Source organism: Orcinus orca, chromosome 1 (genome assembly GCF_937001465.1).
Source record: "Orcinus orca chromosome 1, mOrcOrc1.1, whole genome shotgun sequence".
In the NCBI taxonomy this organism is placed as follows: Eukaryota; Metazoa; Chordata; class Mammalia; order Artiodactyla; family Delphinidae; genus Orcinus; species Orcinus orca.
In genome coordinates this window covers 171,675,107-171,703,075 of record NC_064559.1, presented here as the reverse complement: position 1 = coordinate 171,703,075, position 27,969 = coordinate 171,675,107, and the positions used below count along the sequence as shown (strand labels likewise).

The 27,969-nt window shown below is 35.9% G+C and overlaps 1 protein-coding gene and 1 non-coding gene across 2 annotated transcripts in view; one reads left to right on the top strand and one right to left on the bottom strand.

The window, feature by feature from the left end:
• AGBL4 (AGBL carboxypeptidase 4) overlaps nt 1-27,969 on the bottom strand; it is a 1,394,453-nt gene that overhangs the window by 1,136,837 nt on the left and 229,647 nt on the right. The window contains exon 3 of the mRNA XM_049700153.1: nt 14,631-14,755. Within this exon, the coding sequence (XP_049556110.1) occupies nt 14,631-14,755 (125 nt within the window). The remainder of the gene's footprint in view (nt 1-14,630; nt 14,756-27,969) is intronic.
• On the top strand, nt 25,389-25,461 carry TRNAE-CUC (transfer RNA glutamic acid (anticodon CUC)). Its single transcript has one exon. It is a non-coding gene; the product is annotated as a tRNA-Glu (tRNA).

Below are 27,969 nucleotides of genomic sequence, written 5' to 3'. Positions count from 1 at the left end.
AGCTTGTGCTTAATCCAAATGAGGAAATTTAGGAAGGGTATTACAGGAAAGAGATAGCAAAATGCAGGGAGGTGTGAAACAACACGGTCGCTGCAGGAAACTACAAGAAGGCCAATAAGAATGTATGGCAAGGCAGACTAAATAGGGGCCAGATCATGAAGAGTACCATATGCCAAGATAAGCAGCTTGGATTTTAAAGGAAATAGGACCCTAGTTAAGGGGTTTGGCAGAGTAGTGGCAAGGTCAAATTCTTTGGTGAAATGTCTATTTAGTACTTCTGCCCATTTTTTGATTAGGTTGCTTGTTTCTTTGTTTGATACTGAGCTCCATGAGCTGTTCATATAATTCGGAGATTAATCCTTTGTCCATTACATAACTTGCACATATTTTCTCTCATTCTGAGGGTTGTCTCTTCATCTTGTTTATGGTTTCCTTTGCTGTACAAAACCTTTTAAGTTTAATTAGGTCCCATTTGCTTATGTTTATTTTTATTTTCATTATTCTAGGAGTTGGGTCATAAAAGATCTTGCTGTGATTTCCATCAAAGAGTGTTTTTCTTATGTTTTCCTCTAAGAGTTTTACAGTGTCTGGTCTTACACTTAGGTCTTTAATCCATTTGGAGTTTCTTTGTGTGTAAGGTGTTAGGAAGTGTTCTAATTTCATTCTTTTACACGTAGTTATCCAGTTTTCCCAGCACCACTTATTGAAGAGACTGTCTTTTCTCCATTGTATATCCTTGCCTTCTTTGTCATAGATTAGGTGACCATAGATGCGTGGGTTTATCTCTAGGCTTTGTATCCTGTACCATTGATCCATATTTCTGTTTTTGTGCCAGTATCATACTGTCTTGATTACTGTAGCTTTATAGTATAGCCTGAAGTCAGGGAGCCTAATTCCTCCAGCTCCGTTTTTCTTTCTCAAGATTGCTTTGGCTATTTGGGGTCTTTAGGGTTTCCATAAAAATAGCAAATTTTTTTGTTCTAATTTTGTGAAAAATGCCATTTGTAATTTGATAGGGATTGCATTGAACCTGTAGATTGCTTTGGGTAGTATAGTCATTTTCACAATATTGATTCTTCCAATCCAGGAGTACGGTATATCTCTCCATCTGTTTGTGTCATCTTTGATTTCTTTCATCAGTATCTTATAGTTTTCTGAGTACAGGTCTGTTGCCTCCTTAGGTAGGTTTATTCCTAGGTATTTTATTCTTTTTGTTGTGATGGTAAATGGGATTGTTTCCTGAATTTCTCGTTCTGATCTTTTGTTTTTTGTGTGTAGGAATGCAAGAGATTTCTGTGCATTAATTTTGTATCCTGCAACCTTGCCAAATTCACTGATTAGTTCTAGTAGCTTTCTGGTGGCATGTTTAGGATTTTCCATATATAGTATCATGTCATCTGCAAACAGTGACAGTTTTACTTCTTCCTTTCCAATTTATATTCATTTCTTTTTCTTCTCTGATTGCCATGGCTAGGACTTCCAATACTATTTTGAATAATAGTGGTGAGAGTGGACATCCTTGTCTTGTTTCTGATCTTGGAGGAAATGCTTTCAGTTTTTCACCATTGAGAATGATGGTGGCTGTGGGTTTGTTGTATATGGCCTTTATTATGTTGAGGTAGGTTCCCTCCATGTCCACTTTCTGGAGAATTTGTATCACAAATTGGTGTTGAATTTTCTCAGAAGCTTTTTCTGCATCTATTGAGATGATCATATGGTTTTTATTCTTTAATTTATTAAAATGGTGTATCACATTGATTGATTTGCATATATTGAAGAATCCTTGCATCCCTGAGATAATTCCCACTTGATCATGGTGTATGATCTTTTTAATGTGTTGTTGGATTCTGTTTGCTAGTATTTTGTTGAGGATTTTTGCATCTACGTTCATCAGTGATATTGGTCTGTAATTTTCTTTTCTTGTGATATCTTTGCCTGGCTTTGGTATCAGGGTGATGGTGGCCTCATTGAATGAGTTTGGGAGTGTTCCTCCCTCTGCAATTTTTTGCAGGAGTTTGAGAAGTATACGTGTTAGCTCTTCTTTAAATGTTTGATAAAATTCGACTGTGAACCATCTGGTCCTGGACTTTTGTTTGTTGGAAGATTTTTAATAACAGTTTCAAATTCAGTACTTGTGATTTGTCAGCTTACATTTTCTAATTCCTCCTGGTTCAGTCTTGGAAAATTGTAGCTTTGCAAGAATTTGTCCATTTCCTCTAGGTTGTCCATTTTATTGGCAGATATTTGCCAATATGTTCCTTTGTGTTTCTGTGGTGTCCGTTTTGATTTCTCCTTTTTCATTTCTAATTTTATTGACTTGAGTCCTTTCACTTTTTTTCTTGATGAGTCTGGCTAAACACTTATTAATTTTGTCTTCTCAAATAACCAACTTTTAGTTTTATTCATCTTTGCTATTGTTTTCTTTGTTCCTATTTCATTTATTTCTGCTCTGATCTTTACGATTTCTTTGCTACTACTAACTTTGGGTTTTCTTTGTTCTTCTTTATCTAGTTGCTTTAGGTGTAAGGTTAGATTGTATATTTGAGACTTTTCTTGTTTCTTGAGATGAGATTGAATTGCTATAAACTTCCCTCTTAAAACTGCTTTTGCTGCATCCCATATGTTTTGGGTCATCATGTTTTCATTGTCATTTTTTTCGAGGTATTTTTTAACTTCCTCTTTGATTTCTTTAGTGATCTCTTGGTTACTTAGCAGTGCACTGTTTAGCCTCCATGTGTTTGTGTTTTTTACAGTTTTTTTTTCCTGTAATTGATTTCTAATCTCATAGGCTTGTGGTCAGAAAAGATGCTGCATAGATTTCAATTTTCTTAAGTTTTCCGAGGCTTGATTTTGACCCAAGATGTAATCTATCCTGGAGAATGTTCCATTTGCATTTAAGAAAGTGTATTCTGCCACATTCGAGTGGAATGTCCTATATATATCAATTAAATCTATCTGGTCTATTGTGTCATTTGAAGCTTGTGTTTCCTTATTTATTTTCTGTCTGGATGCCCTGTCCATTGGTGGAAGTGGGGTGTTAGAGTGTTACTATACCTCACTGTTATTGTCTTACTGTTGACTTCCCCTTTTATGTCTCTTAGCATTTGCTTTATGTATCGAGGTGCTCCTATGTTGGGTGCATAAATATTTATAATTGTTATGTTTTCTTCTTGAATTTTTCCCTTGATCATTATGTAGTGTCCTTCCTTACCTCTCTTGTAACGGTCTTTATTTTAAAGTTTATTTTATCTGATTTGAGTATTGCTACCCCAGCTTTCCTGTGATTTCCATTTGCACAGAGTATCTTTTTCCATTCCCTCACTTTCAGTCTGTATGTGTCCCTAGGTCTGAAGTGGGTCTCTTGTAGACAGCATATATATGGGTCTTGTTTTTGTATCCATTCAGCCAGTCTATGTCTTTTATTTGGATCATTTAATCTGTTTACATTCAAGGTCATTATCGATATGTATGTTTCTATTAACATTTTCTTAATTGATTTGGGTTTGTTTTTGTGGGCCTTTTTCTTCACTTGTGTTTCCTGCCTAGAGAAGTTTCTTTAGCATTTGTTGTAAAGTTGGTTTGGTGGTGCTGAATTCTCTTAACTTTTGCTTGTCTGTAATGCTTTTAATTTCTCCATTGAATCTGAATGAGATTCTTGCTGGTTAGAGTAATCTTCATTGTAGGAGTTCCCTTTCATCACTTTAAATATATCCTGCCACTCTTTTCTGGCCTGCAGAGTTTCTGCTGAAAAATCAGCTGATAACCTTATGGGGATTCCTTTGTACGTTATTTGTTGCTTTTCCCTTGCTGCTTTTAATATTTTTTCTTTGAATTTAATTATTTGTTAGTTTAATTAATGTGTCTTGGTGTGTTTCACCTAGAGTTTATCCTGTATGGGACTCTCTGTGCTTCCTGAACTTGTGTGGCTATTTCCTTTTCCATGTTAGGGAAGTTTTTGACTATAATCTCTTCAAATATTTTCTCAGACCCTTTCTCTTTATCTTCCTCTTCTGTGACCCCTCTAATTTGAACGTTGGTGTATTTAATGTTGTCCCAGAGGTCTTTGAGACTGTCCTCAATTATTTTCATTTTTTTTTTTCTTTATTCTCCTCTTCGGCAGTTATTTCCACCAGTCTAGGACTGGAGTTGGCAGGCAGTTGGGTAGAGCCAGGTCTTGGTGCTGAGATGAGGACCTTCAGGAGACCTCACTCTGATTAATATTCCCTGGGGTCTGAGGTTGTCTATTAGTCTAGAGGTTTGGACTCAGCACTCCCACCACAGGAGTTCAGGCCCAACCCCCGTCCTGAGAACGAAGATCCTGCAAGCCTCACAGCATGGCCAAAGGAAAAAAAGGAGCAGTACAATAACAAAGCATAAATATAAAATAAAATTAGAAAAATAAAAACTTTATTAGAAAAAATAAAAATATAAATGAAACAACAGAACCACAACCTAAAAAAAACAAAAGTCAGAAAAGGTCTTGGCTGTGGGGGGCGGAGCTTAGGTGGGGGTGGGGCTTAGGCAGGGCAGGGTTTAGGGTGGGTGGGGCTTAGGCTCAGGACCTGCACAGCTGGAAAAGGCAGCACGGCTAGAGGGGGCCTCAGAGTGCAAACTGCAGAGGTAAGGCCCTGGGTGGGCATGCGGGGCGGGTGCGGTGGGGGGGTTAGGCTCAGGATGGCTGAAGGGAGCCTCAGAGGGTGGAGGATTAGGCCTGGGACCTCACCAGGCTCTCCGGGGCCCAAGTGGGCAGAGGCAACGCTGGCCACATTCCTTTCCGATCCTCCACTCTCCCGAGGGCCTCTCTCCATTCCTGTTGGTCCCCTCACTGTGGCTGGGCTCATCCTGAGCATGGAACCCCTCCCCTCCCCCAGCCACCCCTCAGGGGCACTGGTCCCATCCATCCAGCCTCTACTTTTCCTCCCCCTTCCCTCCCCACAACATCTAACCCAGTCACTCAGGGGTTCCTCCCATCCCCTTGGGTGTCCATGGTCCCCCACCAGTGCCCAGTAGGTGCCCTAGTTGTGAGGAGACGTGAACTCCATGTCCTCCTAGTCCTCCATCTTGACTCTGCCACCTGAGAGCAGGAGATGATTTTAAAGGTAGTAAAACCAAGGGGCAAGTTTTATTTTGCCGTCTATGAAATGAAGATAATAATAATAACAGCCTCTCAGAGTTGTTGGGAAGATTCCATATAAACATTTAGTACAGTACTGGCACAGCATAAGTGATCAATAAATGATGGTTATATTAATATCATGATAGTTGTCATTATTTCTATTCTTAGATATGGATGCACAAGGATGAATCTAAGGTAGCTCTTACGTTTCCAATTTGAATGACTGCATGGATAGTAGTAAATTCACTGGAATGTCGAGCAGGCAGAAGAAGCAGATTGAGAAGGTACGATAAAGAGCTCATTTTATAAATGATGAGCTTGAGATACCCATGAGACATTCAGTGGTGGTGTCCAAAAGGCAGTTCTAAGTAGGAGTTTTGATATCAGGAGAGATTTTCAAGTATAGACAGTATTGGGAATACGGAAAAGAAATGTAAGATGTAATGATATGAGATGGAATCATGTATAAATGTTTAAGGATTTTGTAGAAGAGAAATCCATGAAGGAGAATCAAAAGAAATAGGCAAGAAGATACAAGGAGAATCAAAAGAGAGAAATACCAGGAAAGACAAGGTAACAGAATTTCCAATAGCAAACTGTCAACAGTATCAAATGCAAGATAAATTCACATAGTGAGTATAATATGTCTGTTGAGTTTAACAATATGAATATCACTTATGACTATTACAGTAATGAAATGCCTATTTAATAAATACTACAAAGTATAATGCCAGCTAAGTCTATATTTGAGTGCTACCATTTTATATTATGATAATAGTGCCTGGTCTAATTGATATAATGAACAAATACACTAACATTATAAACACAAAAATGCATTGATATATATGTATATCATGATTATAAATATACAAATAATTTTGGGTATAGTTCTTAGACTTACCACCAATTCCCAGAAACCAATAGAAGCCGACTTGAAAGAATAAAAATGTGTTCATGTTGGCAGTGTTTACAGTAAAACTGAAATAATATAGCTGATATACAAATTCTTTAAGCTTTCCATATTTTCTATATATTGAATTCTACCCTACTTTCTGAATGTTTCCTTGAACAAAGAACTTCTGACTCCATGAATCAGAAATATAGCTAACTTATGGTGTATCTTATAAAGACCATCCTAAAGTAAATGTGCCACCAACTTCATTCAACAAGTGAGTTTACTTAAGCTACTAATAAAAATATGTACCCATGTTGCAGACACTATTCAGGTCTTTTATTAACATCTATTATCAATCTTCCAAACAGTGCCTCAAGGCCAGTGGTATTAAACCAAATTTAAAGGTGAATAACTGAAATTTAGTGGGGTTATGTAACTTGTCCAAGGACACAAAGCTGGCAAGTAACAGAATGAAGATTCTGACACCAAAGCTCATGCTTTTTCCCACTACACTCTAATATTATCACTACTCCTGAACAATCAGAAGTAAGAGATGTTTTTTACATGCCAGTATACTTGAGAAAGATTTCTCTACTCTTTCTTTTCCTTACTGCTAAGACGGTTTCTTCTCCTAAACCCAATCTTTGTGAGAATAGCTCTATTTGCATTATCACTTAGTCTTCTGTAAGTTGCCTCTTTATATCCTTGGCTTACTTGGTTTTGTTTTTCTTTTTTTTCTGGTGAAAGTTCTTTATGTATTTTAGATACCAATCTTATATGTGTAATACATTGCACAAATTTCTTTTCCCAGAATAGTACATATCCTTCAACTTTAGGTCTTTGTCACATAGACTTTATTTTTACAAGCTCAAAAGTATCTATCTATTTCTTTATAATTTTGCTTTCCTGTGCCTTGCATAAGAAATTCAACCCTATTCCAAAGCCAATAACATATTTATTTTTTATTTATTTTCATAGTTTAAATTTTTAATTTGTTTGCATATTCAAGTCTTTAATCCATCTAAAAGGTTTTTAAAAATAATTTGAGATGGGGTGTTCTTTGTCATACAACTCTATTGATTGAATAGGCCCTACTATTCCTACTATTTTATAATACAAACTCTGTCATAGATCAAGTTTCCTTATATAAACAGCCTTGTTTCTGAGTTCCAGTTTGTCCATTTAGACTATTTGTCTATTCTTATTCAAATGCCATTCTATTTTAATCACTATTCTATAAATAAAAATTATTAGCTGAAATATAAGTTTCTATAAAATAAACACATACCTACTCATTATTCTTCTTTAAAGTTGGCTTAGCTATTTTTGACCTTTTGCTTTTCTACATGAATTAGCTTATCAAGTTCTATGAAAAGAATTTGACAAGGATAATGATTTGAATTGTATTAATTCCAATGATTTTGGGTGATTTTGGGAGAACTGACATCTTTATAATATTGAGCTTTCACTTCCAAAAACATAGTTTGAATCTCATTTTATCAGATTATCCCTCAACTATCTCTCATTATTGATGTTATCTCTGTATCCCTCTGTCATTCCTTCTCATTTTTCAATGATTGCTGTTCAGACCTCACTGACATTTCTCCAATATATACAGAGACAATATTTCCAACACTCTGGGTACTTTGAGTTCCTCCTCTCCAATATCTTATCTTCCATTATACCTCTAGCTGCTCCCATAGTCATACTATACACCTTGATATTTCCAATAGTTACAATAATTGTAATTCCTTCAATTTTCTTTTAGTCATTCTACTACCTAATGACAACCTCTTTGCAGCTTATTCACTATCGTACACTAACCACTGACTTCATAAGAATCTCCAAAAAGAGTAAATAAAAATCCCTGTTTGCCTAGAAAAGTTCTAGTTTATGCCTGTTGTCCAGTTGTAATTATTAGAGCATCTTTCACTCTCAAAATTGACTGATTGGATAAAAATTGACATTGGATGGTATAGTTATGCTACTTTCAATACACTGATCTATCGTGTTTTTACTACCCTTCACCTTTTCATGACTCCCCGTCCCCTTACTGTATTCTCTCTTCTCTAAGTTTGCTTGCATGCATCCTGGACTCTCTTAACTTTCTCTTATTTTGTGGTCTGTATTGCAAAAAAACACAACCATGGTCTGCTTCCAGCCATAATGAATTGTCTGGTAATAAGTTTACCCTCCCTCCATAAATAACTAGAATGCTGGACCAAAACATATAAACTATTTTTTTAAGACAGTGGACAGTAGGCAACTCATGATTGATCCCTGAGAGGGAGAAATAAGGTAAGGCTTCTGATCACTAAAGATTTCTGTCTGGAGGCACATTCTGAACTATGATGCAAGGCAAAGGAGCTCATGAAAAATGTGGATACCTCACTGAGTTAAACAGAAATTGGAGTTTACAGAGTTGGGTTAGTGATGATGTGGCTGGAATTACAGAACAGAGAGCACTGGAGAAGACTAAACTATGCACAGAAAAACTCCAGAAACTGACATAGGGCTCAACTTGATTCTTTGGCTGAATGCAAAGCTGTACATACATAAGGTAAGACTCCATGAAAATAAGCAAAGAATAATTACTAGAAAGTGGAAGAACAATTCCAGGAACTCACGCAGAGCTGGGAGACATTCAAACCCAAACAAATCATAACACTTCACTAGAGACTCCAGAAGTATCACATCTTAGTAGCAGAGTTAAACTGACCCTAAAGTTCAGGCTACTCTAGACCTGCCTTAGTAATACTTAAAAGCAAGCCTTGATGTTCACAATGCAGTAACTGGTTCCACATCTACCTAATACCATAAACAACTAAAAAACTGAATAAAATATTTGAAATAGATGTTTTCAGACACTGGATAATTAGCATCACAAAGGTGGGATCCCTAATAGAAGGGAAACAAATGAGATAATTCCTATGATAACTCCAGCTTTCGAGACACAGGGATGGGAGATGTTCTAATTGTAACCAGACAGATTAAAAAGACCCCTTTGAACACCTGGAGCACTCAGTAGATACTCCAGAAGGGTCGTGTCTGGACCCAGAAAGACCCAACAAATATCACTACATTAGGCCTGCACTAAGAAAACTTTAAATAAGCCTATGTGTATCATTGAGGGCAAAGAGAAAGACAAAAAACAGACATATAAAATAATTAATTAAACAGTATATTATAAAGTGATAGTTTCTAAAAGAGAAAGTAGAACAGCATATGTGGGGTGTGTGGAGGAGGACAAAATGAATAAGTCACTAAGGTTGGCCTCATAGAGAAGGTGGCATTTGTTATACAAGTATCTGCTGGAAAGGGCAAATGGGAATAGTCATTGCCCTAAACCCTAAGCCAATGCTCTAAGGTGGAAACATACCTGGCTTGAGGTACAGCAAAGAAGCCAGAGCTGTGTGGGCAAGGCAGAAAGTAGTAGGAAATGTGGTCAAAGCAGTGCGTATGTTGTAGGGTAGGATAGGTGGGTTTGACCAATGATTTTGCAGGATCTAGTAGGCCATTTTAGAGATATCATCTTTTACGCTGAGATACAAAAGTTAATTAGAGGAGTTTAACAGAGTAATCATGTGATATGACCTACATCATAAAATTACTCCCATTTCCCTGTTAAGAGTACACATTAAAGACAGGGTAGGCCTAGAATATAAACAGGGGGCCAGTTAGGAGAGTTTTATCACAGACATAGAAAGTAATTGGCAGAGGTAGGCCTGGAATTCAGGTATGTCTAATATAGAGTACATATTCATAACGATTACAATTTGCTTGATGATGATGATTATGTTGATGATAATGATGATGACGATATTTTGCAATAGCAGATTTGAAAGAAGAAGAAAGAAGATGAAGAAAAGGACTAGAAGAAGGAGAAAGAGAAGGAAGAAGAGCAGAACAAAACCAGTAGTAATAATCTAGTAATAATTTGTTGTGGTAGTTTTTCCTTTTGCTGTTTTTAGTCTTATTTCTACTGTTGAGGTGTTTTAGTAAAAACAACAGCCATCAAGTAGTGAATCTCTATTATCTATCTATCAAACACCACGGTAGGCTCTTTAGCTGCACTTTCCCATTTAATATGCACAATGCTCACATGAAATAGTATTATCATCTTTGCTTTACAGATGGAAAACTGAGGTGCCAAGAGATTAATTTAACCGATCAATGGTAAAACAGCTCATAAGTATGACTCAGTATATAATCCCAAGTCTGTTTGAATCCATTGCCCTGTGATCTTTCTACCATGATATGTTGCCTCTGTTTACTGTCAAGTCTGGCCATAGCCAGGATAAAGTTTTATTGAGACTGAAATCTCCAGGATGGAGACTAAAGCAGCAGCAAACTCTTGGAATTTTTAAAGTCCAATTCAGACATGTCATATATAAAAGTGTGTGTGTGTGTGTGTGTGTGCACGTGTGTGTGTGTTTAAGCTACATTACTGTTTATAATAATGTGAGAAATATTTCATTGTTATAAAAAAAAAACTTAAAAAAAAATTTCACATTATATACCTCAGAGGAAATTCTGTTGGCACACCCAGACAAAACAGGATTGATGAAATAAGAAAGAGTCAAAATGATAAATAGGTATGTTTTGTTGTCTCAGGTTGTTCCTGGAATGCAGTTAATTCCTTTATGACTAGAGGCCTGAAACATTGCATTATATTCAAAGTAAGAGAGAAAAAAGAAACAATTTATTCTTAATGTATGAACTTCTGAGTTCATTAAACATTTCAAAACAAGAAATTAAAGAAAAAGCATCTCACTGACTGCTGATAGGACAGAAAAAATACTATAAATTGTCTGGCAGCAATTTAGAAATATGAATGAAGAGTTTTAAAAATATTAATATACTTTGCCCATCAATTTCCCTCAAGGAATTTATCCTAAGGAAGCAAAGTGAAATCTGGGTAACACTTCATGCATAAAGATGTTTACTACAGTGTTATTTATAACAACCAATAATGGAAAATAATCTTTATGCCCAAGATTTAAAGAAATGGTCCAATAGTACATAGCTATTGTACAGCCATGTTTATGAGGTTTTTAATGACAGAAAATTGCTTGTGATACCATTTAGCTTCCTTATAAGTGAGATATAAAAATGTATATATGGTACAAATTTAATTATTCTCCAAAAATAAAATAGAAAATAAATAAGCCTAGAAGTAAATATGCCAAAAGTTAATAGTATTTGCTTCTAGGTAGTAAGATTATGGGTGTGTGTTTCGGGGGGTGGGGAGGCATGTGCTTTTTCTCTGCTTCTAATAATTATCTATATTTTCCAAATTTTCTACAGTGAGCATTGGATACTTTTATAATCAGAAAGGGGAAAAAATTAACTCAAAGAGATAAAAAGATTATAAAGGAAAGAAAACAGTTCCAACAGTCCAGGCACATCATTTTATTTCTTCTTATTGGCTGAAGTTTTATCATATTTAAATAGAAAGATTTGCTTTCACATCACAAGAGTGTTCTGCTGCATCAATAATAATTTCCACATAAGAATATTTAATATAGGTTTTTCAGAGAGAAAATTACTTTTCAATAAAGATACCGGGATGTTTAGTTATCATAGATTCTTGCAAATGTACTATTTAACAACTACTTCAGGGGGTTAATATATCGGTCCTGGAATACAGCACCATATGTTCCAAGCTTTTATCACTTTCTAAAAACATAAGGAAGATAACCCAAAAGCTAGACCTGTTTATACAGTATATTTGATGCTTTGATTTTTAGTGGAGTCAGCCTTTGATGACTAATATTTCTTTTGCCCGCTAGTACCAAACCCTAAATAAGGCTCCTGACTAGATTACATTCATGAAGGTCTCATTTTAAAGGAAATTGGAGAGATGGAAAAAGATTACAGGAAGAGACATCATAAAAACAGGCCTCACAAGTCAAACTTAATAGTAAAACCATTCTTTTTCATATAGACAACCATGAAAACAAATATCCTGTGAGCTAGAGATATGTATTATATCTTTCCAGCAGATCTTTATGCCTTCTTGAGACAGATTTCCATAACTATATAATGTGATTACAGTTGAAGAAGCAATGGCCCACAGAAAGAGGCTGATAAAGCATCAGGCTCCAGGAAACCAGATAAACATGTTCATGATTTCTAATTGTAACAAGGGTAGGATAACACTGGATATGAAGCTAGAACTCAGACAGACCGAGCAAATATTGGTTCCTTCAACTTTAAAAATAAGTATCCATAAAACAGCACCAACTCTCTTATTAGAATAATAACTTGGAACATATTCATGTTACTTCCTTGATTGATAGAGAAGATTCAAAAGAGACTGTATGACTTTAACATGTAGTATGAAAATTATAACACCCTGGAAGAGACATTTTAAGCAACAAAATGAATATACCTGCAAGCAAACTAGAAGAGAAAAGAACAAGAAACTTTGAAATGTATGACCAACTTGTCCAAAAGACTATCCCAGGTCATATATAACTTAAGAAACACATTTTCCTAACCCTCGAGTCATCCCACTGCTCTGCAACTCCCGCACCTGACCAGAGGAGTTATATAAGGATAGTCTTTATGAGAGACTAACATGAAAGAAAAACTAGACTAGGAATTCAACATGGCCCAAAGTTAAAAAAAAACCCACTATAATGTCAGAGTTTCTGTTAGGTCTCTACTTATCAAAGGATATAAGAACAGACTCTGTTCCTTGAAAAGTAATCGGTCTCATTTCTTAGGAGTTAGTGGATTCCTGGTTACAGTAGGCAAGTTGAAAGGTATGCAAGTGCTGTGCATAAACAGGAAAAGAGTAATCCCCTTTATGAATTTAGAAATCCTGGCAGATTATACTGCTTTAAAGAAAATGTTTCCTTTCCTTAATATGAATTGACTATACTGCCTCAGAATTACTGTTTGTTTTTCAGTGGTGTGTGTATGTGACAATTGTAAGTTACTGACATGAGACAGGCACACCAACAGAAGAATGAGGGGTTGTATGCTTACCTCATGGTAGCAGAGAGGTCTTCACAGGGAACCCAAACTTGGAGTGCCAAGATTCAGTTTTGTACATGTGGCTAAAGCCTCCTGTTGTGAGTTATACTCTCAAGAGTCAGTAACATAGACTTTGGAAAAAGCACTTTGAGGATCACTGATTGTCTTGCTGGAATAAAAGGGACAATCCTAGGGACAGGTGAAGCCCTGTAGGCAAAGTATAGGTTTCCCAAAGGTGGTTTCAGGGAAGGAATATTATTCTTACTATGAAAAACTGAAAAAGGAATTCCCTCATGGAAGAGTAAGCCAAACTAAGAAGCAAAGCAAGGAACTAAAGTTTGTCCTAGAGCAACAGTCTGTGTGAGGTTTAACTTTTTTCCCACTGTCCTAAATTGCTATATCATATATAGCTAACCATGTTCAAAGCTCTCCCATATATTTAATTCCTTCTAGTTAGCCCTAAACGTCAGAAAACATTACATACACCCAGTCCTGTGTCAGTGGTGTAGAAAATTAAAAGAATCGGTAGTAAAGTGAAGTGGCTGTCCCTGAACCCCTCTTCTGCTGAAGCCAGCATGCCAGGAACAGCATTGTGTCAAGGACAAATGAGGGTCCCTAAATTCCAGACACTGACCACTGCCTACCTAACACATGACTCAAGTTGCAGTTGAAAGAAACAGAGAGAAGCAAGCAACCAGGTGAAAGAGCAAGCAGAATAGATTGACTTGGGAAGGGAAATTAAACAAACTCCTCACTTTCTCCCAAATATGCTAGAAAAAAATGACCCTGAAGGAAGAAGGCAGATGTTAGATTATAGGGCTATGCTTCATCTGCTTAAAAGAATCCTATCACTATGTGTACAAAATTTGTGCAAAGTCTTCCGGAAGCAGCTGTCTGATAATGATAACTGATTTCTTAGGGTTAGATTTTTATTAATGTTTTTCAAAGCATATGTCATTAGTTCTCTCTTTTCATCAATACTTTTATTCAAAACAGATTTGAACAGGATTATAAAAACATACACTGTTATGTTAGAAAATGTAGATGAAGTAATCGTGGTTAAAGATAGATTAATACTATCAGAATAACAGAAAAGTTAGTATACAAAAACAAAAGCAAAAAAGCTTTCCAGAGTCATTATATTGGGCTATAAAATTGGCTCAGAGTTTTCCAGCAGCCAAAGCAAAGGGAAAAAGTAGGATGAGTTACAAGAATCATATTGTTTTTAAGATAGAAACACCTTGTTATATAGGAGAAGAAAAGCTTTTTCTGAAACTGAGTGCTGTGAAAAAAATAACATACAGAACAGCACTCCATAATAAACATAATAGCAAGTCACTTGCAATGGTTCCTTATAGTGTCCCCCAAGGAAGCCTAGCACATAACACTAATGCTTCCATCGGTAAAGAACACTGAGTTCTCAGATAATCTATTTGTTTTTTTCATAACCACCGTATAGCAAAAGTTAGCATATTATACCTGTTACTGTCTATCTCTTAAAATAAAATGATATCACTACAGCACATATACAAGAATATATTCCTAATATGGTCATTATCTTGATATTACTAAAATAACACAAAAGCATAATCTTCCTACCAAAACCACAATGAAGGTATCCACTATTTCTCTCACCTGTGATTCTTTCACGTTCTCAACAGTAAAGTTGAACCAGACTCGGAAGCGTGGATTACAGGTATCCGGCCTAATGAATAAATCATACTCAAACTCAGAGACCTGGTCCACCCGTCCAAGGTTACCTGTTAATAAAAATTAAGAGAGCTGGGTTTTAATAGAAGTTCATGAAGCTCAATGATATATACATTTAAATATTATGAGCTCTGACAATGACATTTGTCATCATTCAGTACTTATAGGTTCATTTTTCACAATCTGCAGGGCTGCCAACTCTGAATGTAGTCCAGAAAGAGGAGGTTTTCAGCTAGTCTAGGCTGTGGTATAAGCAACTCTTCCTATCTTTATGACCTAGCAGATCTATTTGTGCTACAAGTATCTTTGACAGATCGGGATGCTGTATAGAGCATGTGGCAAGCCCCCGTAAACCAAGTAAGAATCACAACCAAACTTCAGCTTCCTAGTTAGAAAAACAAAGATGATAATACCTCATGTATTTTGTATTAAGCATTATGGTATACAAATTACCTCTAATATATTTGATCTTGTTTAATTCTCACAACACGGCTACGCAGTTTGTACTGTGTTTGGTGTATTTCCAAACTTCTATCAGAACATGTTAAAGAATATATAAAGCAGAGTAAGTTTTAAACAAAAATTAGGAGTAGTTGCTACATAGCAGTAATAATGGTAAAGTCGCAAACAACCATGAAATTAATTTCCATTTCCTCCACCAACAGAACAGGCATATCAAAAATGTATTAACTTAGATGTGAGTCCCATTCTTTGTCTCTCCTCTCTCTGCCTGATATTCTAATGAGTGGTAAATTGCCCAAAATGTTAACAGTGGGATGCTATAAAAACAAAAGCTAAGAGTCTTGTGAATTCCCAAACCAGATAATCAACAACTAAAGAAGAGTAAACACAACTATAGAAAACAACAAAGCAATTGATTGAGAAGTCAGTATAGTATTGCACTTGAAGAGCACAGCAACATCCTACTTTTAACAGTAAGATCCTTCTGTATAGCACAGGGAACTATATTCAATATCCTGGGATAAACCATAATGGAAAAGAATATAAAAAAGAATGTATATATGTGTATAACTGAGTCACTCTGCTGTACAGCAGAAAGTAACACAACACTGTAAATCAACTATACTTCAATTAAAAAAAAATTTTTTAAATAATTCCATAAGTCATCCCCCCAAAATGAGCTCTAGCCTATCTTTCTCCAAAAGAACACTCAGAATTAAACTTTAACCTTATATCCACCAAAGTTTTTAATTATTTCTTTTACTAGTTCTACTGGCATGTCACTTGTTTTTCTGAGCAACAGTTGTAGTAGATGCGGTACTAGCCTGGGAATCATCAGACCTGAATTCGAGCTCAATTGACTCACTGTGCAACAATGGCCTCATTATTGTAATATTCTGCAATACTCTGCAATATTCTCATTTTGCAGATGAGGACTCTCAGGGCCTCATCTGCAAAATGAGAATATTGAGTTACCTAACTTCTAAGGTTCCTTTCAGCTGTAACATTCTTTGGCTGCCTGACTCTAGGATTGATCAGGCAGCGATCCAAGACAATAAGAGGACCCTTCCTTCAAAACCAAATCAATTAACCTTAGGGTGATTTTTGTCTGCTCTCATTAAAATGTGGGTGGAGAAACAAAACTTATTCCTCCTTCCAGAACCAAAACGATCAGTTACCTCAAGTTAAGTATATAAATATTTTTAAAAATGCATTGATGGGAAAATACAAATAAGAGCTAATCAGGACGAAAAACTTTTAATTTTTCTAGTTTCAATTGTCTTCAGAATTTCCAAGGAGATTCTTCAATGAAATAGTCCTTTCAAATATTATCCTCCAAAAATATTTACTAAGCTTCTGTTGTAGAGGGCAAAACACTTACTACATGAGAGCACTAAACTTGAAATCAGAAGATCTAGACTCAAGTTTTATCTCTGTCACTTACTGAGTGACCTTGGAAAATTCACTTAACCTCTATCAACCTCTGCTTTTTCAACTATAAAGTAAGAATCGTATAAATAGAAATATGAATATTTATCTCTAGGTTAATTAATATGAACATTAATTTTAACTAGTATATAACTGATATTAACACGAATTTTCAATAGAAAATTAACATTTTCTGAGCATTTCTACATGCCACATACTGTCCCAAATGCTAGGTATACTAACCTATTTAATTCTCACAACAACACCCACGTGGTAGAAACCATTACTATCCTCATTTTACATATGAAAAAAACAAGGGACGAAGATATAAAATAACTTATCCAAAGCTATACGGCATGTAAGCAAGTATGAGTCAGCTGGAATTTGAATTCAAACACTATGTCACTACACAACAGCTTCTACTAAAAGAGCTGGTTGGAAGAATATAAAGATAATACACACTGAAGGTACAATATAAGTTATAATCCTTAATAAAAACTTACTATCCTTAAAACAACAAAAAGTGAAAAAAGCCACTATTTTCTTGACTTCTAAAATTTCATGGTTGAAAAATTAAACATTAATGTACATTTCAACATTCAAAGGAAAGAAGATTTTTATTTTGTTTTTAATTCTGGACCACTATAAATGGATTCTGACTAATAATAACATGTCTTAAAATTGTTGCTATATATTGTGTCTAATAATAATGCACCATCTGTGCCTTAAAACTTACAGTTTCAAAATTATTTCAGATCTTATATATTACTAAAGCCTCACCATGACCCCATAATGAGTAAACTGAGACTCAGGAATGTTTAGTGCTTGCTTAAGTTCATGCTTTAAAGCACCACGGCGAGACCTTGAAACAAAGACTTCTTTTTTTTTTTTTTTTGCGGTACGCAGGCCTCTCACTGTTGTGGCCTCTCCCGTTGCGGAGCGCAGGCTCTGGACGCGCAGGCTCAGCGGCCATGGCTCACGGGCGCAGCCGCTCCGCGGCATGTGGGATCCTCCCAGACCGGGTCACGAACCCGTGTCCCCTGCATCAGCAGGTGGACTCTCAACCACTGCGCCACCAGGGAAGCCCGAAACAAAGACTTCTGACTCCATTGTGTTACACTTTGGAATATACCATACCTACAGCCAGTTCATTTCTTCAGCCATTCAATCAGTTATTCATTCAAAAAGTACTATACTATGTACTATACAATAGAACAGATAGTAAGTCAAACAAAAAGGTCTTTGCTTTCACTAAGTTTACAGTTCCAAATAATAATAAGCATCTGGTCTTTGGTCTTCTGTAACTATTCTGTTGGCCTTCTTCACCATTCCTATGAGGAGTATTCTCTCTGTGTGTATGCATAAAAATGCTTTCCTTGTATTACCAATAATATTTCAACAAAGTGCCAATTTATGATGTTCTGGAAACAGCTATTGAAATAAGCTGACCATGCCTCTATATCATCTGGTTCCCTTCCACTTACATGAAAGGAAAGAAAAAAAAGCAAATAAGAATTTAAAATATAGGACAAATACAAAAAAAAATTATATGTAGATTTTAAACAAAATATATCAATAAATGTGTTAAATATAAATGGACTAAATATTACAAACAGAGATAAAAATACTCTGGATAAAAAAACAACTATATATATTGCTTATAAAGACAAACTTTACATTTAAGAGCACAGAAAGACTGAAAATAAATGGTCCTTTCAACTATCATCAGCCAAAAATATTTACTGAGCCCTATGTTGTAGAGGGTACAATACTTATTAATTTAATGAAAAAGTTTTAACAGGAAAGCACTATCAAAAAAAAAGCTAATGTAGCTATATTTATCTTAGACAAGGTAGGCTTTAAATCAAGAAATGTTACTAGAAATGAACAGAGATATTTCATGATGCAAAAAAGGTAAGTCCATCAAGACACAAAAATCTTGAAAGTATATACAACTAACAATAGATCTTCAAAATATATAAGTAAAATTTGACAAAATAAAAGAAGATAGAGACAAATTTAGAAATATAGTGAGAAATTTTAACATACCAATACCAAAAACTGAGAAAAATCAAGATAATATTCAGAAAGGATTTAGACAATTTGAAAATGTGATTTAAAAGGATATCTAGTTCTAATTACAGAACACTTTTCATTTGTAGAACTACAGAATATTTATCCTTTTCAAAAGAACATGGTACATTCACAAAATTGATCATATGTTGATCTATGAAGGAAGTCTCAACAAATTTCAAAGGAATTTATACTATATTGCATATGTTCTCTTATCCCAGTGATAGTATTTTAAACTAAATCATAATCAATATATGTCAATCAAAATTTGTGGGATGTAGCTAAATCAATTCTAAGATGGAAATATATATGTACACATACACATAGATGGATTTTCATTGATTTACACATAATATAAAATGTACTCTGAAAATCAATTATCTAAGCTCCTATTATAAGAAGCTAAAAAGTGGGAATATATATTGAAACAACCACTATGGAGAACAGTTTGGATGTTCCTTAAAAAACTAAAAATAGAACTACCATATAACGCAGCAATCCCACTCCTGGGCATATACCCAGAGAAAAACATAATTCAAGAAGACGCATGCACCCCACCGTTCATTGTAGCACTATTTATAATAGTCAGGACATGGAAGCAACCTAAATGTCCATCAACAGAGGAATGGATACAGAAGATGTGGTACATATATACAATGGAATATTACTCAGCCATAAAAGGAACAAAACTGGTAATATGCAAAGCTGTGGATGGACCTAGAGACTGTCATACAGAGTGAAGTAAGTCAGAAAGATATAAACAAATATCGTACATTAACGCATATATGTGGAATCTAGAAAAATGGTATAGATGATCTTATATGCAAAGCAGAAATAGAGACAGAGACGTAGTGATCAAACATATGGATACCAAAGGGGAAAGGCTGGGGGATGGGATGAATTGGGAGATTGGGATTGACATATATACACTACTGATACTATGTATAAAATAGATAACTAATGAGAACCTACTGTATAGCACAGGAAACTCTACTCAGTGCTCTGTGGTGACCTAAATGGGAAGGAAATCTAAAAAAGAGGGGATATATGTATACGTATACCTGATTCACTTTGATGTACAGTAGAAACAAACACAAAATTGTAAAGCAACTATACTCCAACAAAAAATTAATTTAAAAAAAGGAGAGAACAATGTAGAGAATCCCATTTAAAAAGAAAGAAGAGTGATACTTTCAAACAAAAAAAGTGGAAGGAAATAAGACAGGTAAGAGGAGAAAATCATATAAATTTTTAAATGTACTCTGCAGAAAATTTAAAACATGAAGAGATAGTTTTTTTGAAAAAGACTTTTAATATGAACAGACTCCAGCAAGCTCATACAGAAAAAATAAAGAGTAAGAATACACATATAATAATATCAAAAATTAAGAGAGACTAGTACTACATGTCCTTTACAATCAGACAAGAAGAAGAAAAAAGCAACAAACATATTGTAAACTATGTATGTCAATACATTTGAAAAATAGATGAAATGTATAATTTCTTATAAAAACACAGTTTATTGAAACTAAAATATGAAGCAATATAAAATGTGAATTATTCAATAACTACTAAATGGACCAGATCCTTAATTTTAAATGTTCCCACAAAAAGAATTCCAGTCCTAATGGTTTCACTTCTGAACACCTATAAATTTATAAGAAAGAGTTAATCTCAAGCACATTCTTCCAGAGGAAAAAAGGAAACATTTCCCAATTCATTTTATGAAGCCAGGACAATATTATACCAAAACATGACAAGATGATTACAAAAAAGGAAACATATAGATAAATCTGTTTCACAAACCTAGATGTAAAATACTAAAGAAAATACTAGCTAATTTAGTCCAATCATCAATAGAAGAGATGATGGATCATGAAAAGTTGGAATTATTACAAAATAACATTTAAGGACCATCAATCCAAACAACACATTAACAAAATAAAGAACAAATAGGTGATCGTCTCAAAAGCAGAAAAAGTATTTGATAGAAAAGCAACATCTCTACTTCTGGCTCAGACATGTTGAAGTAACCATAAAGAGACTAGCCCCACCTTCAAGAATTTTAAAGCTGGGAAAATATATTAAACAACTGTTTTCAGACATTAGGAAATAGACAACATGATACAGCGATCCATGAGAGAAGAGACACTCACAAGATGAGCTCCCACAATAGGACTGACTCTCCACCACGGAAAGACTTCCCAACTATGTCAGAAAACCAGACATCAACCAACCAGACTAAAGAGGTCCCGTGAGCTGTGTGTACAGAAATAAAATTTGAAGCTGTTTAAGCAGCTGAAATCTGAGAGTAGGGCATTAGAAAGGAGAAAACTATACAAGATGGTGGTAGTGAGGGGGTAACCCAGAAAACTCTAGGATCATTTCTTGTAAGTCTGTGGCTGAGGGCTAGACAGCACATGCACAGGGTGAAACTACATTAGATTTATCAAAGAGAACTTACTTCAGTGTTGAAAGAAAATCAGAGATACAGTAAGTTCCCTACATATGAATGACTTACATTCCAAGAGCACAGTCGTAAGTCCAATTTGTTTGTAAGTCCAACAAAGTTAGCCTAGGTATCCAACTAATACAATTGGCTATATAGTACTGTACTGTAATAAGTTTATAATACTTTTCACACAAATAATGCATAAATAAACAAACACCAAAAACAAAGAAAACATTTTTAATCTTAGAATACAGTACCTTGAAAAGTACAGTAGTACAGTACAACAGCTTGCATACCGGGGCTGGCATAGAGTGAAACAGGCAAGGAGAGTTACTGACTGGAGGAGAGGGAGGACGTGGGAGATGGTAGAGCTGAAGGATTTCAGCAATAGGAGACAGAGGGTAAGCAGCAATTTCACTCACACCTGACGTTGATGGCACAGGTTCTGGTTCCTCGCTGGATTCAATTCTATCTACTCTCTTCAAAAAATGATCCAGTGATATCTGGATAGTAGCTCTTTTTTTCTCATCATAGATGACATGGTAGCATTGGATTGCATTCTGAACGGCTGCTGCGACCTTCCTGTACCATTCTAGGTTTGGGTCCTGTGCCTCAAAAACTAACAGTGCCCCCTTAAATAAAGAAAATCCCCTTACCATTTCCTGAGTCACGAATCTCTTCAGTTCTTCAGTTACTTCTTCCTCTTGTCTCTCTTTGTCCTTTCTCTGGGCCTCCAATTACATCAAGTCTTCACTAGTAAGCTCCTTGTGTTGCACAGCAAGGAGTTTAATGAAGTCGTCCTCTTGAAGATCTAGCTCCAGCTTCTTGCTGAGGGTCACTAAGTTGCTGAAGACCTCTTTGGACTCCTTATCCACCTTCTCAAGTCCACAAAAATCATGAACAACCTGCGAGCAAAGGTTTTTCCAAACCCCATTCATGGTGACAGCCGTAACTTCACACCAAACAAAGTCAATGTTTTTCATGGCCTTGTAGATGTTATAGTCCTTCCAAAATTGTTGCAAGGTTGTTCCAGATTCATCACTTGCCTTTACTGCCTGACAAAAAGTGTGACGTAAATAACATTTCTTGAAAGTCGCTATAACTCCCTGCTCCACAGGTTGGAGCGACGTCGTATTCGGTGGCAAATGCACTACTTTGACATTGGGATGAAAGTCATCCATGAATGGGGGCTGGCCCAGAGCATAGTCAAACAGCAAAAGAATGTTGAACGGGATGTCCTTCTCCAAGCAATATTTCTGTACCTCTGGGATAAAGTGGTGGAAAAACCAGTCCTGGAAAATGGCCTGTGTAACCCAGGCTTTGGGGTTACTCTTCCACACAACAGGAAGAGAGCCTTTGGCTATGTTTTTAAGGGCTCTTGGGTTCTCTGAAAGATAAACTAAGAGAGGTTTTACCTTCATATCACCAGAAGCATTGCCACCAAACAAAAGAGTTAGCCTATTCTTTGCTGCTTTATAGCCTGGCATCAAATTTTCCTCCTTACTGATGTAGCTTCAGTCTCACATCCTCTTCCAGTACAGTCCTGTCTCATCCACATTAAAAACCTGCTCGGGTAAATGCGTTCCTTCATCAATAATTTCTCGAAGCATTTCAGGAAATTCCTGGGCAGCTACCATATCTGCACTCACTGCCTTGCCACTTACTTTTACATTGTGAAGGTTAGCACTAACCTTGAACCAATGAAACCAGCCATGGCTGGCACTAAAAAATGCACCCTCTGATTCTTTACTGTGTTTCTTTTTCAAGTCTTCATAAAGGCTTTTAGCTTTCTCTTGAATCAGCATTAAGCTGAGTGGGACCCGATGCTGATGCTGATCCTGCATTCACACACTGAGAAGTTTCTCCATCTCTTCCATCACTTTTCTATGCTTCCTCAATATTACTGTTGACATCAGCAGCACAGCAGACTTCACATGTTCCATAATCTTGTCCTTGTTCTTTAGAATTGTGCTGACGGTTGAATGATTCATGTTACAAGAATGAGCAACGTCTATCATCTTTTTGCTTTGCTCTACTCTCTCAATAAGTTTCACTTTTGTTTCCATCGTTACCACTTGGTGCTTCTTACCGGTACCAGCTACATCACTGCTACTTTTATGCTTGCTTCCAGACACCCTGGACTTGAAGTAAAGATACTGTACTACTGTACTCTACACAGTACTGTAAAGTACACAAAAGCACAACCACTTGTAGAGGATGCAAGCATGTGACACGTACACTAGACACATGAACTAACTTACATGATTGGACATGTGAACGCATGCTCACAACTTTGAAAGGTCACAACTTGAAGGTTTGTATGTAGGGGACTAACTGTACTAGAGATGAAGCAATGCTGGGTAAGACGGTGTTGGGAGCCCAGTACAGCTAAAGTGGAAGAACTTCTAACACCTCATACATAATAGTCAATTGAGATACCAGAAGGGACATACCTTAGAAATAAGAACCATGTCCTAAAGAAAGAACTATTCTATATTTCCTGAAAACCAAGCTCTGATAAAACCTTCATGTGTGAGAAAGCTTGGACCCAAGTTAGAGTAGTTCAGAAATACCTAGGGTGTCTGACAAATCTATCTCAATAAAATTTAAAACCATGCCTAGTGAAGTTTAAGGTAATCAGCCTTGAAATGATCAGTAATTGAACTGACTTCTATAATAAACACCAATTTGCTTCAGAAGAGGATAACAGAATCCATTCTCTAAAAGGTATCACAATCTAAAGTTACTAGATACTTTAATTAATTAATTAGCTAATTAATTAATTTTAATCCTTAATCAAAGGAGTGGAGAGAAGCAATTAATACAAATCCACAGTGAGATTCAGATGTACTATTTAGCAGACAAAGACATTTTAAATTGGCTGTTATACTCAAAGAACAAAAAGAAAACATGTTATAGGAATTAAAGAAAATTATAATTTTCATGTGTGAACGGATAGGAAATTTCATCAGAAAAATGAAAACTTTTTTAAAAGATCAAGTAAACATTCTATAACTAAAAAGTACAGTAATTAAAATGAAAAACTAACTTGATGGGCTTAACACCAAATTAGAGACAGAAAAGAGTCAGTGAATTTGAAGATGGATCAATTTTAAAGTAATATAATCTGAAGAACACAAAAAAGAAATGGAAGAAAAATAAACAGAGCCCCAGAATAAGCCAAAAATTTCCCAAATGTAATAAAAAATATAATGAATTAGGTATCTTAGAATCTCAGAAAACCTCATACAGGATAAATAAAAAGAAAAAATAACAAGGAATGTGTGAGTTAGTATATAAATGTATATTCTCCATTTCATTACTTGAGCATTGGAGTTCTTAGGCCAAAGATTAAATCAGTTTTTTTAAAAAAGTTCCTGGGAATTCCCTGGCGGTCCAATCGTTAGGACTCCACGTTTTCACTGCTGTGGGCCTGTGTTCGATCCCTGGTCAGGAAACTAAGATCCTACAAGCCGTGCTGCGGGGCCAAAAAATAAAATAAAATAATTTTCCTGTTTCATTTTCTGTTACCAGATTCAAAATATGAGAATAGGATTGAGGAGACCCAAAAGAATGTGTACCTCAAGACCTAGGCTGAAATGCGCAAGGACATTTTTAGAAAGCAGGTGAGTAAAGGGACTTTACTCATCTCTTATGAAAACTCAGAAGAACCTACATACTGTTTTCTTTTGTTTCAATTTTTTAAATTGAGGTTTAGTTGATGTACAATATTAAGAGCTTACAGACTGTTGATGATACTAGGTAATTTCCTGTGTAGGAAAAAAATTATCTGCTTTAAAATTTATATTGGAAATATCTCATTGAAAGCATTAAGATTTCTCTACATGTTGTCAGGGAGTGGCCTAAACATAATGAGTGTTCTAATAATGAACGGTTATCTGTGGGTGCTTATATAAAGTTGATAATCACCTTAACATAAAGGAAAAAGGAAGATGAAGAAAAGACTATTCAAACAAGAATGATATTAGCTGGCAAGTACAGCATTTAAAGGAGAAGTGTACTTACCTAAAAATTGGAACACTTAACAGCTGATAACTATCCTTCAGAGTTCTTCATGGCCTCTGTTCTGGCATAAATCATCTGTGAACATGCTTCAGACATCACAAGACAACCTTTTCAGGGTCTTATGCATTCATAGTAAGATGAGTTTCTAGACAATTTATCATGATGTAAGACCTTGGATTTTCATGTTCTTGTACAAATGAGTAAATCACTGAAGTTCAATTTAAAGAGTCCATTGAGGGAGTTCCCTGGTGGTCCAGTGGTTAGGACTCTGCACTCTCACTGCTGTGGGCCCAGATTCAATCCCTGGTCAGGGAACTAAGATCCCACAGGCCATGCAATGCGGTCAGTAAATAAATAGTCCACTGAGTTTTACCCACATTTAATTCAATCAGATTCTCTTGTTTAAAAAGTAAATGACTGGTATTGTTTTTAATTATCCTGACAGTGTATAACATAATGTCCCCTTTTCCAGGGATTCTTGATAAAACTCTGTATGTATTACAAGATACATGGGACATCCATGTTGGTCCAGCAGTTAAGACTCTGTGCTCCCAATGCAGGGAACCTGGGTTCGGGGAACTAAATCCTGCATGCCACAACTAAGAGCCCACATGCCGAAATTAAAGATCCTGCATGCCACAACTAAAGATCCCTCACACTGCAACAAAGATCCCACACGTGGCAACGAAAATCCCACATGCCACAACTAAGACCCGATGCAGCCCAAATAAAAATATTTAAAAAAAAACACCAAGAAATAGCGATTATTGAGTCTTCCATGGTGCCACAGTTACCCTATATGGAGGCAATCATGAGAAATTAAAGTCCTTAGAAAGAGAAGGGAAAAGAAGTTCACTCATGGTGAACTTCTTTGTTCCTCATGATGTGTAAACATTTTATTATCAGAAAATCCACCCATATCTAGTGCTTGTGGGATTACATGCTCAGCTTACTTAGAATATTCATTAGTAAGGAGAGAGGTAAATACAAATTTTAATTTTAAAATTTTGTGATAGTAATTATACTTTGTACCTCTAGTAAATATGAATAAATATTGAGTTTTGTATATTTTCATTTATTGAAAATGTAGGAGTTTTTTTATTTGGGTCTCATTCTTTTTGTAATTAAAGAGAGGAACAGGGCTTCCCTGGTGGCACAGTGGTTAAGAATCTGCTTGCCAATGCAGGGGACACCGGTTCGAGCCCTGGCCCGGGAAGATCCCACATGCCATGGAGCAACTAATACCATGCGTCTCAACTACTAAGCCTGCGCTCTAGAGCCCACGAGCCACAACTACTGAGCCTGCGTGCCACAACTACTGAAGCCTGCGGGCCTAGAGCCCATGCTCCACAATAAGAGAAGCCACTGCAATGAGAAGCCCACGCACCACAATGAGGAGTAGCCCCCACTCGCCAAAACCAGAGAAAGCCCACCCACAGCAACAAAGACCCAAAACAGCCAAAAATAAAAATAAAATAAATAAATTTATTGTAAATAAAGAGAGGAACAAGCCATCTATTAAAGCAGCAAATGCCCCAAAAGCAAAAAAGCAAGAAAGAAAAGAAAAAAATACCTCAACCTAGGCACATAATCGTCAAACTGATAAAAAATACATATAAATAAAAAAGCTTGAAAGCAACCAGAAAAAAAGCCATAATACATACAGAAGGACAACAATAAGAATGTCCATTGACTTCTTTTCAAAAATAATGGAGGAGAGTAAATGACATTTCTAAAGTGATGAAAGAACAAAACTTGCAACCCATAATTCAATATTCAATAAAATATCCTTAAAAATAAGGGTAAAATAGGGGCTTCCCTGCTGGCGCAGTGGTTGAGAGTCCTCCTGCTGATTCAGCGGACACGGGTTTGTGCCCTGGTCCAGGAAGATCCCACATGCCGTGGAGCGGCTGGGCCCGTGAGCCATGGCCGCTGAGCCTGCACGTGCAGAGCCTGTGCTCCGCAACGGGAGAGGCCACAACAGTGAGAGGCCCGTGTACCGCAAAAAAAAAAAAAAAAAAAAAAAAGTAAAATAAAACATTCCCAGATAAATAAATTAAAGTTGACAGAATTTATTGCCAGCAGATCTTCACTACATGAAAAGCTAAAAGATGCAAAAATATATTAGATGGGATTCATAGCTATAAGAACATATAAATAACACTAAAATAGTGAATAAGCATGTAAATATAATAAACTATTTTTGTCTCAAACGTTTTTTAAAGGCTACTAACTAAAGTTTTTTTTTTAATGACATCTTAAGGGAGGTTTGCAAAGTATGTAGAAGGAAAATATATGACAACAACAGCATCAAGAATTGGGATGGATAAATAGAATTAAACTGATGCGAGGTTAGTAGAATGTAGAAAGAATAAGTTTTGAGTTAAAAAAAGGTAGTAATTACAAAGTACACAGTGTGAAGTGTTAAGGGTGAAATGCGAAAATATTGACTCTGAAATGGCTTGATGAGTTATCAAGCTATGGAAAGACACAGAAAAAAATTAAATGCATGTTAATAATCAAAAGAAGCCAATATGAAAATGCTACATACATACTGTGTGATTCCAACCATATGACACTCTGAAAAAAGGTAAAGTATGGAGATAATAACAAGATCAAATGTTAGGGGATGGAGAGATTAATAGGCAGTAGAGGATTTTTAGGGCAGTGAAAATTGTCTGTATGACTACAATGATGAATACTTGTAATTACATATTTATACAAACCAATAGAAAGTGCAATACTAAGGGTGAACCCTAATGGACTTTGGGTTGATTATGATGTGTCAAGTGGTTCATCAATTGTAACAGATATACCACTCTG